A 15,205-nucleotide genomic window follows, 5' to 3' on the forward strand; every position below is an offset into this window, starting at 1 on the left:
TAGCCCCGCTCGCTCCTGCGCCCGTTGGGCCCTGCCGGGACCCGTCGACGCGGTGGCGTGTGGGAAGGAGAGATGATGGCGGCGGAGCCGAGCAAGACGGAGATCCAGACTCTTTTCAAACGGCTCCGGGCGGCGCCGGCCAACAAGGTAGCGGGCGGGACCGGTTCTCTGCGGGCCGGGGTTGGGGCGGCGGGGTCGGGGCCCGGGCGAACGGCTCCGGGCCGCGAGGCGAGGCGGGGGCCCTGCCTCAGCCCGGCCCTCCCTCTGCCCCCTCCAGTCGTGCTTCGACTGCGGCGCCAAGAACCCGAGCTGGGCCAGCATCACCTACGGGGTCTTCCTGTGCATCGACTGCTCCGGCGTCCACCGCTCCCTGGGCGTGCACCTCAGCTTCATCAGGTGTGTGGGAGCGGGCCGGCGGGACGCGTCTCGCTGCGGGGCTCGGGGGCTCCGTCAGGGAAGAGCTCCGTCGCCAAGCGGTGGCTTTGCGCTCTGTGTCTGCGGACGGGAAGCGGGCGGTCGCTCGGCAGGACGGCAGCGTGCTGTGCCCCACGGTCTCGTGTAGCAGCGTCTGACGTGCTTTGAACAAGTTGAGAGGAGACCGTGGCGTGTGAATGTCGTTAATAACGCGGTCTGAGAGTGTTCTGTAACGCTGAGCGAAGCAAAAAGAGGAGCGTTGTTAGCAGGAATGTTATTCAGTCTTTTCTGTATTGGCCCAGTGGGGAAGGTGGTTTTGTGTTTTCACCCCTCTGCTCTTATTTTCCGTACCTGTAAAAGCTTTCTGAGTAACAGGATGGTGATCGTTACTCATGCGGAGATGAGTTGGGTAGCCCTAACGAGACGTGCCGTGCCCTTGCTGCATTTGACCGTTTTGGGCTGCTGTGTCCCGTGCTCGGGCTTGATCGTGGGATGGGCCGAGCCTGAGCTTTCCCGGTTCAGGCCCCACCCTCTCAGCAAGCCCTGCCAGTGAGACGCCCTCTCAATTTGGATACCATGTTATTTGGTACGGAGCTGAAGCTCAGTTTGTTCCTTGCTTTAAAAGTTCAGATGAATTCCTGATAAGAGTAAAGAGTTCACCGAGATGTGCTCTCCTCCTTTGCCTCCTGTACTCTGGTGGGACAGGAGTGGGATCTCTGGCTGTTCTAGCTTGGAGCGTGCTTTTGTATTTGGCACGCCTGCCTATCACTAATAGCAATAATTTGTTCTCACGCAGGTCCACAGAGCTCGATTCTAACTGGAACTGGTTCCAGCTGAGGTGTATGCAAGTGGGCAGCAATGCCAATGCGGTGAGGAACTTCCATAGGCATTTTGCTTGTTTTCTCTATTGCTAATCCACGCCCTCGGTTTCTTGTCCCTTTATTTTGTGTGGCTTTCTGGCTACCAACTGCTTTCCTTCTCTCTTTTTTTTTTCCTTTTTCTTTTTCTTGAAATGTGTAATGAGGGCAGGCATTTGTCAGGTGCACTTGGAAGTCAGCCTGTGACCTATACATGTATTGTTTTCTGGTATGCAGATCAGTCATTCACTGTCATTTTCCTTAAATGAGAGGCATAGTCCCCTTAAACAAAAGGAGTTAGTAACACTGATCAGTCAGGAAGCTCTTGCTCTGCATGGTGACAGAAACGTTCCTCTGGGAATGAAAGGGATTGTTCACATCCCTCTGGGGTTTGGATGAGACTTCTTGGGGAAAGCTGAGTTGATCAGTGCAAGCTTCATGCCACATGCTCAGTATTATATCTCCTGTCTTTGGGAAGCTTCTTGTTCCTGTATTGTTTGTGTCACGTCTAACTGCTACTTGAGTATGACTTAGCAGCAAGGAGACTGAATGTTCTTCTCTTTTCAGACTGCTTTCTTCCGCCAGCATGGCTGCACTACAACAGATGCCAATGCTAAGTATAACAGTCGAGCTGCCCAGATGTACAGGGAGAAGATCCGGCAGCTGGCAAGTGCTGCCATGGCCAAGTATGGCACTGACGTAAGTCTAAGCAGCGCTCTACTGCTAGACATGTAGCACTTCGTGCTGAGTCAAGTAGGATAGCTTCTTTTTAACTCTATTTTCTTCAGTTGCTCATAGATGGACTCAGTGGTGCCCCTGGGCATTCCCCTGACAAGAGTGATGCTGATTTCTTCATGGAGCACACACAGGTAGGAAGAATTGCTTAAACCAGACAGCTTTAACAGCTCTCAGGTAGCTGGCTGTTTTGGCAGTAGGAGCAGTTCTTAGTTTAGAAGGATTCTAAACTGTATACGCATTGAGTAGTAACACAGAATAACTAAGATTCAGTCATCAGTCTGGAATACAGTCCACAGATATAAATATTTCTATATGGGTCCTCAATACCCGTGCCTTTTCTCTTTGAGAACGTCTTTAGCTTCAAGGAATCTCCCTGGATAATGCAGAGTCTCTCTGGACAGGTAAAGCAAGGGTTGGCTATTTGAACATCTGGTTTAGTCAGCTTTCCAGTGGAAGTGGATTTGGTCAACTGTGCTTGTACAATGCTCTGTTTTTCCTTGTGGTTTTCCATTCTGCTATTTTTTTTATTTTTTATTTTTTTATCCCAGTAAAGGAATGTAGGCTTTTGTTATCTTCAGTGAGGGCATAGTCTGTTGTTTGGAACACATTTTGTTGACCTTAAGCTGAATAAAGGCTTCTGAACTAGAAGTAAGGTCAGGCTTGTTAGATGTATTCATCCTCTGCAAATCATTAGAGTGATTATCTCCTTACAGTCTTCCAGAACCTGGGATGTAGCAGATGCCAGCCAGAATCCTGCACAGTCTTCCTTGGACATGGAAAAAGCACCAAAGTCATCAGAAAGCAGTGAACCATCACGTGAGTTCTCTACTGAATAATTTTCTCAAGAACCTGACTTCATTTCCAGAGGAGTACAGTTCTGTACCACAGTTGGGAAGGCTTGTTTCAAGCTTGAAGGAATGGACGCTCTATGCGCTGTCTGAAAATGGCATGTCAATATAAAGCAGAAAACTGTTTCTAGGATGAGTTACAAAGAAATCAAGAATCTGGGAGCACAACAGTAATTTGAAACAGCTTTTGTGTATTCCTTTTCAGAACGTTTTTCTTTCCTTTAATACATTGAGAACACTACAGAGTGGGTAACTTGCTCTGTGGAGATCTAAGGTAGTTGTGCTTGGGAAATTGCAGCTTTCAAACTGGAACTTAGCTTGGTTTGGTTGCTATGGGGCACAGAAGCTAGAAGAAAGATAGTGAAACTATTAGCACATTGTGAGAATAAAGGAGTTAAGAGTATCTCATACAGAGGGTGGTGACATGCTGGAGCAGGTTACCCACAGAGGTTGTGGATGCCCCATCCCTGGACGCATTCAAGGCCAGGCTGGATGTGGCTCTGGGCAGCTTGGTCTAGTGGTTGGCAACCCTGCACATAACGGGGCGTTGAAACTAGATGATCATTGTGGTTCTTTTCAACCCAGGCCATTCTATGATACGATTCTATGATCTCTGAATGTACTCTTCTGTTCTTGTGCCTGCAGATCCAAGCCAAGGCCCATCTATTGACTTATTGAGCACATCTCCTAAAGCTCCTATAGGTAAGTAAGATTCTTTAGGATCTCTTCGATCAGTCTTGCTGTTACACCTGCTGCTCAGTAGTAAGCTTAGTGGAGCTGGAACTGATGAACCTATTTTCAGAATGTTGAAAGGAGCTTATCTTCCTTTGGAAGCAATACTGAGGATTTCTGTAAATCTCCACAACAATCCACAGCTTATTGGAAGTTACCTTGCTCCTTTGGATGATCGAGTTCAAGGATATCTCATCTCAAAAGTTTGTTTTCATTTTGGGGTTTTGGACAAAACTTGGTATTTGTGTATCTGGAACTTGGCTGATCAAGGCCACATGGCTGTTTTGTGTTTTGTTTTGCTTTTTCCTCCAGAAACATGGAAGCAAGTAAATCATTAGCTTGCCGAGTAACAGGAGTTTATATCTGATTGTCCCAGCCATTGCTCTCCTGTCTGCACAAAGCATGTTGCTGAGCGTTTCTTATTAACAGAATGCTCACAGCCCACAGTGGGCTTCATCCTGGATGGAAAGACTATGTCCTTAAGTGTTGTTTCATTCCCCATATTTGTTTCTTCTCAGACATGTCCATGTACCTGTCATCACAGGAGCCTGCTCCTGCCAGAGGTAACTGGCTAACAGCTGGCCTGCGCTGGCTGCTTGTCACAACTCTGCCTGCCCATTTTGTGATTCTGCCTTCAAATCTAACTGTAGCTTCTTTTGCTTAGAGGGAGAGAATGAGCCAAAGCTTACATATATCATATTGGAATCTAAGCTAAACATTGTTTCTCTGGAAAAGGATCTTGTTGCTATTAAAAAAACCCATTTCCTGACAATAATAAAATCAAAGAAGTTATAAACGGTGAGCTGAAAATAGTATCAGACAGGGGATTCGGGACATTCATCTCACTGTTTTAAAAAATTAGGGTAAAAATAGAAAAGGTCGTTCTCAACAGCCTTCCCAGTATCTCAAGTGTGGATTGCCAAAAGTCATGTGGGCATAGGAAGTAGGGAGACGCTTCTGGAATAAAGGCCCAACAAGGGCAATCAGATTATGGAGCTGTGCAATGTTAAAAGCTGGAAAAGTGTCATAGGAAATCCCTCTTTATGCTTGCTTTGTTCTTACACTTTTTCCACAGGCATCTGCTGCTTGGCTGGATCTTGGCTGTTTCTACAGGCGTGGTGTGCCTTATCCCCTCATATTGACAGCTTTCTGATAGAAGGTGTTGAGAAACCTGTTGCTTCTATAGCACAGTACATTTTAGGTCCATTTTGCTGGTGGTCTGTACGTGTAAATGTAGCTTTAGGGTTCTTGTTTCTTTGTCCCTAAGGCACTGGTGAGACGCTGAGCTTCAAATGGCTTTGAAGCTGTGTTCTCTTGGATTTATGTATGAAGTAAATCTAGTGCCTCTCTAGCAACCCTGATCTGTAGTGGATAGGGTCACAAACCACATAACGCTTGAAGGCACTTTTTGAAGGCCTTACAAGTTTCTCCAGGGATGGATATGTTTCTCCAGGTCACCAGCCTGCAAATGTGGAGCTTTTCAGTGCATTTTTCTTGGCTGAGGGAAGTCTTACGTGAAGCTGCATGGTGTGCCCTGGACTCTATAGCAGCTGGACTGTGGTGTATGTTTGTGAGGGTTCCTGATTTATTTTGGCTCCTTAAAGCTTCTGTTTATTTGCCGTTTTGCTTCTCTTACAGAACTTAAATCCTCCCTCATTGGAAAGAAGAAGCCAGGAGCTGCCAAGAAAGGGGTATGCTGGAGCTCCTATTTTCTGGAGAGGCAGTAGAGCACATCTCATATTACTGCTGTCCTTTCCCTAATCCCTTCCTTTCTGCCCTTAACCAAGCTGCGTGCTGAGAGATACATTTGGGGAAGGCAGAGCTTTATCTCATTGCCTCTTTTGAAAGATAGCTTTTATATTAATAGAAAAAAATAGACTTTGTTACGGTCTGGAGTGTGCTGTGGCTGATCTCTTAGCACTTGCTGCTGGAGGGTTAACTCTTGTGTGTTTTTTCTTGTTTTGTTGCAGGCAGTACTGTGCCTGTACACAGGGATTACACAGGGAGACTGACTTTTATGTGTTTTTTTTTCTTGTTTGTTTGTTTGAAGTTGGGTGCCAAAAAAGGTCTTGGAGCCCAAAAAGTGAGTAGCCAGAGCTTCAGTGAGATTGAGCGGCAAGCTCAGGTGGCAGAGCAGCTGAGGGAGCAGCAGGCAGTGGAGTCCAGGAAACAAGCCGAGGAGTCCATGTAAGTGCCGTATTTGTACTGAATACCTTTCATATGAAAAGCAGAGGTAACATGGCTGATGCTACTCACTCCAGGACCACCTAATATGAAAACATCCTGCATAGTAGGATGAGTAGTGACTATAAGCCAAAGTGGTTCTTATAACAAGGCACAAGTTACACTGCCATATTTTATTCAGATTTTTACCTCTGGAAGAGTTTAAGGAGCAGATGTGGAAGTATTTGATTTTTCTGTCGACCTTGGGACAGGATTGAGGAAGCCAAAGGCCAAACTGGATGAAGTGTTCTTGTACCTCTGTCTGGGGGTGGGGAACCAATGCCTACACCATGGAAATCAAGGATAGCTAGAAAAAAGTTGCATCTCGGAGTAACGGAGATGAGAAGACAAGCTTCTGTGAAAGGACTCTTGTCTGAGCCGTTGTGGCAGCTGGTGTTTTGAAGGGTTATCAGAATTGTTTTCACTCTTTTACAGTGTAGGCTGGGCTGAGGGAGAGGGTAAAGAGCTGTATCTCACCACAGTTCTTTCCTTTAGAGTCACCTCAATGCGACTGGCTTATCAGGAGCTGCAGCTTGATCGAAAGAAGGAAGAGAAGAAGCTTCAAAACCTTGAAGGGAAGAAGCGTGAACAAGCGGAGAGGCTAGGCATGGGCTTGGTGTCAAGAAGGTACGGCTGTGGATGGCATAGGATAGATGGAGGTGCTTTGGAACTGCCCTGCTCTGGAATAGTTTCCTGAGCAGTAGCTTGCTGCTCCTGTGATGCAAAAGGAGCTGGTACAAGTGCTTGTATGCTGGACTGTGTCTAAAAATGCTTTGGGCCCTGGAAGGAATGGAACCTGTTCAAAGGTTCTAGTTCTCATTTGGGCTTTTCCAAAGGTGCATATGGCTGATCAGTGCCTTGCTGCTTGACAGATGTCCCTGTGTAGGTAGACATGTCCTCCTACCACCTTTAAGAAGGTGACTTGAAACTTCTAAGGGAGTCAAGCCAGATATGTGGTGAAGGTTTCCTACAGCTCTCCCTTTAGGCTTGTGGCACTTGCTCTGTCTGTAAAGGCAGTATCCAGTTTTGAGGGAGATAGGTTGTAGCGGCTGGATGCAGTCATACTTGTCAGCCCTAACTGCCTGTTTCTTGTGCTAGTTCTGTTTCACACTCAGTGATGTCTGAGATGCAAGTAATTGAGCAGGAGACGCCACTGGCTGCAAAGTCTTCCCGCTCCCAATTGGACTTATTTGAAGATGGTGGAGGCTTCACATCTGGACCCCCCAAGTAAGACTGAGCTTCAGTGTAGTCTTTGGCTTATTCCCAAACACAGTATCTGTCCTAAACTACCCATTTTTTGCTATCTAGGTACAAATATAATCCCTTCTCATTTGAAGATGCCTTTGGCTCGCGATGGGAAACAGACTCCTCATGGGGTATGGACAAAGATGAGGAACCAGAGGTGACAGTTTCCAGTATTCGGCCAATTTCAGAGAGGTAAAGCAGCCACTACTGCTTCTGTACTTTCCTTGTATAGGACTAAGGTATAGGTCTAAGAGCTGTAGGAGAGATGCTACTGTATTTTGACAGAGTCTGAGCTTTGTACTGCAGAAGATAACATGCATAAATAACCCTGAGAAAATGAGCCTTCACTGAAAGACTCATTCATTTCTATGCCTGTTGTATCCCATTCTTTATAGTCATTAAATTTAACTGCCCGGAAGAGGGGAGAGGAGATCCCTGATAGTAGCTACTGCCTGGGGCTTTCTTGCTTTTCTTTGATCAGGTAGGATCTGAGGGAGAAGTCTTCCCTTACTGTGTTGGTGAGCTTAAGCTATCTCCTGTTGTTTCCTCAGGCCTACCAGTAGGCGGGATATGGAGAACAGGACATCAGTTGTGGAATCTAATGAAGCTCGGCAGAAGTTTGCAGGGGCTAAAGCCATCTCTTCAGATATGTTCTTTGGGCGGGAAGCGGATGCTGAGGTACACACACTGTGCAGTGCTTAAGTTGGTACAGCTCTGGCTTCATCTAGTCCTGTTTGCACAGGTTGTACCCTTCCTTTACTTTTTTTGTCTTCCTTTCTTCTGCAGTATGAAGCCAGGTCCCGACTACAGCAACTCTCGGGCAGCAGTGCTATCAGCTCTGCAGACCTGTTTGGAGAGGCTGAGAATGTGCACTCAGGTTCGTTAATGCTGGGGAGCGCGTGGAGGCAGCTTTGGAGGACCTAGACTGGGGAGGGGTCAGGGTGCTCTCTGGTGCTGGGAAACTCTAGTCTTACTTGTGCTGGTTCTCGTAGGTGGTGTATCAATTGGAAATGTTCTGCCTGCTGCTGATATTGCACAGTTTAAGCAAGGAGTGAAGTCAGTTGCTGGCAAGATGGCTGTCCTAGCCAATGGGGTGATGAACTCCCTCCAGGTGAGGTTATGTTACAGTACCTTCACATGAGCTCTAGTCATGCTCAGGTGCTTTAACCATATCCTGACTTCTACTGGGATTATTGCTGTCTTCTCAAATTGCATGGAAAGTCCCAGGTACAGATACACCTTTTGTATCTGAGGACTCAATAGCTGAGCAATTCCAGGTGGCCACTGAACACTACTTGGACAGCCTTACACTCCTGCTGGACAGGTTGTCGTATTATGTCTGTTATGTCAGATAAGTCGTAGGTGGAACTTAAAAGTTGAGCCCATTTTACCTTCTGTCTCTTATCTCTTGTTTGCATTCCAGTCCCAAACACCCTAAGACCTTATTGTTTGTCTCTTTAGAGTTGGTGCAGTGTTGCAGCATGGTGACTTGGTGTGTTTCCTCCCCAGGATCGTTATGGCTCATATTGATGACCCAAGGACTGCAACTAACAGGGAAGCCAGCAAGAGGCACTGATGCCACTTTTACCTGGAGTACACTCTGCAGGATTGTCTTAGTTTATCTGGGGTGGGTGGGGAAGGGAGAAGGAAAGCAGAAGGGTTCATCACATGGCTGTATGCAGGATGCTTTCCAAATATCTCTGGATTCCACACTGCATTAAAATTCAATGTGCCCTCAACCCACTGCTATTTACTAGCCAGTGGAGACTGGGATAACCTCATTGCTGTGAAAGATAAGATGGGAACTCCTGTGGCTGCCCTCATCAGTGCTGCTGTCCTTCTTGGCCCATACCTTAGCTCACCATGTGATAGAGGAAACGGGGATGCTGTATTTCTGAATATGGTGTTACTTGGTCCTCATGGACATGACTGTGGTTTCTTGTTCTGCTCAGTGCTTCTATTGCCTGTTTCCATGCAGGCTGCTGTTGCAGTTCACATCAACTGGTAAGACATTTTCAGCTGCAAGGTTCTAGTGTGCATGGTAATCCATGGTGTCACGGATTCCTCTGTATTTTCAGGGTCTGCTTTGTACCATGGGATAATCCTTCCTATTGTCTTGTAAACCAGCATGTATTGATGCAGGAGAACAAATCAAAGCAAAGATTATTTTTTTAGCTTCTAATCACATCAACAACAACAACAAAGTCCCAGGTACTGAAGTATGGTAAGGATGTTTGCTGGACTGCTGGTTAGTGTGTTGCCCAGCCATACTTTACTTCTAGACTTGGACAGAGAGGAAAGTCCTGACCTCTGACTTTACCGAAGTGTGTTGTGGGTGAGGGAGGCTGCTTGAGGACTGTTATTTTTGTCCTGCTCAGGTTGACTCTTTGCTCCTGACTGTGTTTTTAACAAGAGCTATTTTCAGGTATCTTTGACTATGCAGTTGAGGATGGAATAGCCCTTTATCCCCTATTAAGTGCTCTACAGTTGAAAAATAACTGTATTAGCAAAACAAGAGGCTGGGTCTTTTTATTCTGTGGGTTCCCATCAACAAACCTCTCCTCCAGGGCTGGGTCCTGACCTTGTGCCATCTTTCCATAGACCTGGGCTGGATTTTTGTGGTAGGGGCCAGAGGGGCTGTGGTACCAGCAAGTCCTGCTGCCTCAGCAGCTGCCCTGCTTCTACCTGCATGGTGGGGCCATGTGGCTGCCTGGGGAGTGGGGAGTGGGAGAGGCCTGAGCTTTCATCTGCCTTCACTTCAGTTTTCCACCACCTGGCTGGAGGCAGACAGAGGCTTCTGAGGGGGTGTGGGCAGAGTGAGTCCTGGGGAAGGGACGGAGCAGCGCAGAAGAGCCCAGAGGTGGTGCTGGCCTTACACAGCAGGTTTTATTCTCCAGCTTTGGTTGTCACTTGGTGGGAGAGAACGTGCAGTTAAAGGGCATGCTAATAAATAACATAATAAATAACACCTCCCACTACCTCCATAGCTAGGTCAGCAGTAGTGAAGGGATTACTCTTAAAATAGTTCCAGTATGTGCTGAATCCAGTCAGCTTAGGGCAGCAATAAGCTTTGGGTTAACAACTCTTAGTAGCCCATGCTGTGTAGTGCTTTATGGGAGGGAAGAGCAAGGAGGCTCCCCCAAGACTCTTAAGAAACCAGAGTGTCTTGTCAGTCTACACGAGCCATGGCACAGGAGCATGGCTAGGGAAGGGTTCAGGGCTGCAGCAGCCAGGCTATGGAGTTAGTTACCATTAACACAATGAGGCTGTAACTCTTTCTGTAGCTGTACATGCCACACTGTAGTGCTGCAATGCCAGTATTTACAGAAATACCTAGGACTTGCTTAAAAGCTGCCTCCATCTCCCCCAGTGCCAGCCTACCAAACACCAGTAGGTGCCCTGTATGTTTGCAGGCCATGCCACTGGTTGTGACCAAGCAATCTCAAGACTTCATCTCTCCACCCCCACCAAAGCTCACTTTTGCCAAATAAGCTTAACGTGCTGTTGGAGGTAGTGGGAGGCCTCCCAGTAGGGAACTGCAGCAGAGAATCCAGACAGCACCATGCAGTACCCACTGAAATCCCGCTTATTATTTACTATATTTGCTTTGGCATGTCTTGGACTCAGAGAGGAGGAAGCAGTGACAGGTGGCGTTCTACTTGAGGAACTTCAGGAATTTCTCTACCTTTGATCACATGCAGGTGCAGCTTTACTAGGAATAATTATAATGGAGCATGAATGCAAAGCTGCCGCTGGCAATTTAACCACTCTATTGTCTAGGTCAAGTTTAAACACAGCTACCTGGCAATCAGCCTGCACCAGCACTCCCACTGCTCCAGCACCTGCTGAACTGTGAGAGATCCTTGGTGAGAGAGCACCCTGCTATTTCCAAGTACAGGCAGATCTAGCATCTGCTGGTTTGTCTTACTTGCCAGCAGAGGGTAGCATAACTGCATCTGGAAATAGCTTCTGAGGAGGAGCTGCACAAATTTGGATCTAGGAAACTAGCAGCATTCTTGCTGGGAAGGAACAGGCGGACCTGGCAGTGGGAACTGGCACGGCCACGCACAAGCTGGTGATGTGAACAGAACCCACTGTCAGAACAGATGCTCTGGGAATAGGTGCTATACCTACAGCGAGCTCTGGACAAACCAAAGATGAGAAAGGTTCCCACCCTCACAACCTTCAGTTTTCAGAGGAGTCTGTCTCTTCATTGGAGCCTTCACTTTCAGCATCTATTTTTCGGCGATGATGGAGAGGTTTCCAGGGAGAGTTTATCCTGGGAGAGTTACGGCCATGAAAATTAGCAGTGTCCCCGCTGGAGCTGGTGGGAGCAGAGATGGAAAGTCCAGAGACCTGAGCTACCCTGGATGAGGAAGAAAAAAAAAAAAAAAAAAGGCAGAGAAAAAAAAGCTAAATTGGGTAGACTAGCTTGTCATCTCCAGCCTTAACTATAGCAGTTTTGGAGTAAACTTGGGATGATTATTTATTCACAGCTAGCTCAGAGAGGGAAAGATGTTTGTGACAAAGAGGAGGAACACTTTGTGCTAGTACCTGCTGAACTTGCTGTGTGAATGATTTTTCTTTCTCTTAAAGAGATCTTTCATCTGGGCTGAGCCTGTGTCCTGCAATACCCCTCATTTTCACTCCAAACAAAATGTCTCAGATCATTAGAGATTCTTTTGTTACCTTTAGATCCTTCTTCTAGGCAAGTTTTTCCCCCTGCTTCTGAAGTCTTTTTGGAGGATTTTGTTAGCTGCACCAAGGCACCCCAACAAAAGGCCCTCTCTGCTAGGGCTGCAGTGTTAGCATCTCTATTGTTTTAGTTAAGTTAAAAAAAATAGGGACAGTACTTCACTGAAGCCATCCTTAACGTGCCACTTTCCATCTGTTGTTTTACTTCCTACTCTAGGCAGCTCAACTTACAATTTTTCAAGTTCCTGATCCATGGCAGGGTCCAGAAACAAATCTTTATCTGGCAAAGCCCCTGGAAACAAGTAAACAAACAAGGAAAATATCTTAGTAGAGTCACGACTATTCAGGGGTAATCTTAAAGAAAATCATTCAGATCAATTCATCATCCTAAATCTGTTCTGGAAGACAGAGAAGACCCTTCCTTATACCCACTAGAGAAATGAATCCTTAACGGTCATGGGCAGACAAAGAATGGTGGCTCTACTCCATCCTTCACACAGGTTGTAGCTGAGCTCAGATCAAATAGGGGTACCCTAAGTGGTTTCTCACAGAACTTGAAGCTCTCGGAGAGCAGGGTCCATTCACTTTACAGAACAACTGAGTGCAGACTGTCTCAGGGAGATGACACTCCATCAGCTTCGTGTTTCTGCTAATTGTAATATGTAGCCATCAATGCCAGACACTATCAGAGTAACAGATAGGTTGTATGTGCCACAGCCTAAAGCACACATAATACCACCCAGGGAGACATAGACTTCTGTGCTGCCCATCTTTCTTGTGCACTGAGCTTGGGGATCAAAACACTCCACAGATGTGAGATTGCTTTCCTTGCAGTTCAGGAAGCTTAGCCCTGACTAGTGCGTGTGAAGCATGGGGTGGATGAGCTATATTTTACTGTTGCTTGGTGCCTGGGTAAGAAAGAAAAAACTTTAAGAAATGGGTACCCTCCCTCAGCACAAGGCTCCTTTTCACATTTGAAATTCCATTCAGGATGAAAGAGATGGGTGCAGTTCAGGACTGGAACAGCTGGTTCCACTGTAGAACAACACTAGAACCTCAGAAAGAGCCCTCAGGAAGACAAGGCTTTCAGGAGGCCCCTCCTTACTAATTCTGTAAAGAACACCTTGCACAGGGGCTATGGGAGGGTCTGATAGGTCAGCACAAAGATGATGGGAACTGCCTACCCCAGCCTGGACAGTGCCGCTGCACGTTTGGTAACTTGTACCAACAGTGCAGTGAGGAATGCTCTTGTTTTTGAGGAGACCTGGCTGTCACACTCAGGATCTTTGGGAAAGAGCTTTATACTGCCCCGTGGGGACACAAATGTGTTTTCTGGCCCTGACACCTTGGTCCTGAAGGAGGGGCTGGAGAGCCACTCTTGCACACAGACAAACTGGCAGCAGTTACCAAAAACGTAGTAGCAACATGTATCTAACAAATTAGAAGCAGTTCTGATCAGACCCACCTCCCCCACTTTTTCCAGTTCTGGTCTCCCCCTCCTGCACATGAACAGGAAAACTTCACAAGAGTGCTGGGAGGTCCAGTGCTTGCTTTCACATGCTCAATTAAAAGAATAAGCGGCTATAGCTTAACTTGTTTCTGTGTTTGCAGAATCTAGTAAGGTCTCTGAGGTACAAGTATTACTTGGGAAAGACAGTAAATGACACATAAAGGATTCACAGGTCTAGACTCACACGAGTTAGGCTGCAGATTCCCATTTGCCTGACACTCATCAGTGCTACCTCAGCCAGAATGAGCTGCTCTAATCCCCTACCCTCGCTCCTTTAGGGGTGCCACTGGCTTTGTGAGATTGGAGAGGAAGCAGGCATCCTGACTGAAAGCGACTTTGCCTGCAACTACCCTTGTTGAAGGGCTCTGGGGAGCTTGTGATCTCCTACAGACTGAAGACCATTGAAATCACCCTTCAGGAGATTAAAAAACATCAGAAAAAGAATCCCCCTGTCCTTGCCAAGATGCCAGCACCTGTCAGACTTGTGGTTGCTGCCCCTCCTCTGTGAGAGGCCTTGGGAGGAGGCTGGCAGAGAGCCAGGGGATGGGCCCACATTAATGGAAGGGAAAACCCACACGTGTTGTAGACAGCACAATGGAAGCCTTGGGCAGGATCGTTTTTTCTTTCTTTCTTTCTTTCTTTTTTCTTTTTTTTCTCCATCTGTTTTGTTTGCTTTTGACTGGAAGTGGATTTTACTGGGCAAGGAAAGAACGATTTTGTTTGTTGCAATCCAGGCATCACCTTCCCCAGTGAGTACACTGCTCCCTAAGCCTGTTTGCAGAAGGGATTGCAGAGTTGTATGCACGCACCTTTGATATATAATCTTCACCTTGCTGGGTAAGCAGCCCTTCCCCAGAAGAGCATTAGTAGCTTAAATGGTTTGCTGGAAGAAGAGGCTCAGCCAGGGAGAGGGACACTTCTATTATGACACACCTGTGTGAAAGAACAAACCCTCTGGCAAGGTACACCATCTTTTCACCGAGGCCTGTCTTTGAAATATGGGAACTGGGTGATACTCAGGCCTGGGAGTAGAGGAAGAAGATACTCAAAGAGAGAAAAAGCCTGCCCTTGCAGGCCTGATTATTTTCTGAGTAGAGATGAGTGAAAGTGTGTGAGCCTTCACCCACTTCTCATCAAATGCAGAAAGCCATTTTTGTTCCCCTTTCCAGGACAAGCACAACCAAGTCATATGAGGGCAACATGGAATTATGTGTCTGAGTTATGTACGGATTACACACTGTGCTTTGCCCATGCAACACTTTGCTTCCCTGCTCTAGAGCTGTATTCATCATCACAACACAGAAATGAGCAGTGAGATGCTGCTTGGTGATTCCTCTGGTTTCCACAGTAGTTTGGTACAGAGTTCTGTAGCAGAATCTTGTGTTTTATACTACCAGATTTCCAGTAGGCTATAGATTAATATATTAGAAAGATTACAATGATGTGGGGGAAGATGGGGCATGAGCTGTGGGAGTCTGGGCTTAGTTTGAGTCTTTGAGCCAAGAAGGCATCAGAAGTTTTCCCATTATGTGTCTCTTCTCTTTCTTGTGGACAATGAAAGCAGTCATTTAAAATCTGTGGGAGCATAAAGGGCTAAAACATAGGATGAAACTTCAATTTAAGCAGTCAGCTACCTTACTTGCCTCCCGACCGCCTCTATCCAACCTTTACAGCCAAGCATGCTAAAATGATCAGCTACCAAAGACAAAACATTTCTGTCTTAGGACAGCATTTCACATCTAATTTTATTGCTGACAAATCTTCATGGCTTCAAGCAGACAGTAAGGTGCAGTGTTTTTACAGTTTAATCCATAATAAAAATATGAAAAACTCCCTCACTCTCTTTCTGATGATGTAAAATCTGGGGCATAACTACAATGGGAATTTCAAAGAAATGCAGAATGACTGAAAATCTAGAGCTGTACCATTTAAAGAAATCTTAC

At 46.5% G+C, this 15,205-nt stretch overlaps 2 protein-coding genes across 6 annotated transcripts in view; one reads left to right on the forward strand and one right to left on the reverse strand.

Annotated features, from left to right (window-relative positions):
* Nucleotides 1-36: 36 nt before the first annotated feature.
* Nucleotides 37-15,095, forward strand: ARFGAP2 (ADP ribosylation factor GTPase activating protein 2). Of its 3 annotated transcripts, XM_015287028.4 has the most exons (17): nt 37-147; nt 278-396; nt 1,211-1,283; nt 1,839-1,970; nt 2,060-2,140; nt 2,723-2,825; nt 3,503-3,559; nt 4,108-4,152; nt 5,228-5,280; nt 5,640-5,776; nt 6,308-6,439; nt 6,911-7,039; nt 7,121-7,249; nt 7,609-7,735; nt 7,844-7,934; nt 8,050-8,168; nt 8,567-15,095. In XM_015287028.4, the coding sequence occupies exons 1-17, from the start codon at nt 73-75 to the stop codon at nt 8,585-8,587; spliced, it is 1,623 nt and encodes a 540-aa protein (XP_015142514.1). In that variant the 5' UTR covers nt 37-72; the 3' UTR covers nt 8,588-15,095. The 3 variants fall into 3 exon arrangements, with proteins under 3 accessions (XP_015142514.1, NP_001029043.2, XP_046797650.1); NM_001033871.3 differs by lacking the exon at nt 4,108-4,152 and having other exon boundaries at nt 8,567-9,569; XM_046941694.1 differs by lacking the exons at nt 37-147; nt 278-396; nt 4,108-4,152 and adding an exon at nt 405-1,000.
* The window catches only part of C11orf49 (C11orf49 homolog), an 88,888-nt gene continuing 76,711 nt past the window's right edge, over nt 3,029-15,205 (reverse strand). For 2 of the 3 annotated variants that reach the window (XM_015287187.4, XM_025151376.3), the window contains exons 8-9: nt 11,984-12,044; nt 9,925-11,423 (exon numbers count right to left, since the gene is read on the reverse strand). In XM_015287187.4, the coding sequence (XP_015142673.2) occupies nt 11,243-11,423; nt 11,984-12,044 (242 nt within the window). In that variant the 3' untranslated portion in view covers nt 9,925-11,242. Of the gene's footprint in view, nt 3,204-9,924; nt 11,424-11,983; nt 12,045-15,205 lie in introns of those variants that run through there. The other variant, XM_015287186.4, reaches the window with a different exon arrangement.

The sequence above is a fragment of the Gallus gallus genome, chromosome 5 (genome assembly GCF_016699485.2).
Source record: "Gallus gallus isolate bGalGal1 chromosome 5, bGalGal1.mat.broiler.GRCg7b, whole genome shotgun sequence".
In the NCBI taxonomy this organism is placed as follows: Eukaryota; Metazoa; Chordata; class Aves; order Galliformes; family Phasianidae; genus Gallus; species Gallus gallus.

Coding starts and splice junctions, on each gene's coding strand:
- ARFGAP2 (XM_015287028.4), top strand. CDS start 73: ATGATGGCGGCGGAGCCGAGCAAGACGGAGATCCAGACTCTTTTCAAA. Junction 1,284..1,838: donor TGGGCAGCAATGCCAATGCG/GTGAGGAACTTC, acceptor TTCTCTTTTCAG/ACTGCTTTCTTCCGCCAGCA. Junction 7,250..7,608: donor ATTCGGCCAATTTCAGAGAG/GTAAAGCAGCCA, acceptor TTGTTTCCTCAG/GCCTACCAGTAGGCGGGATA.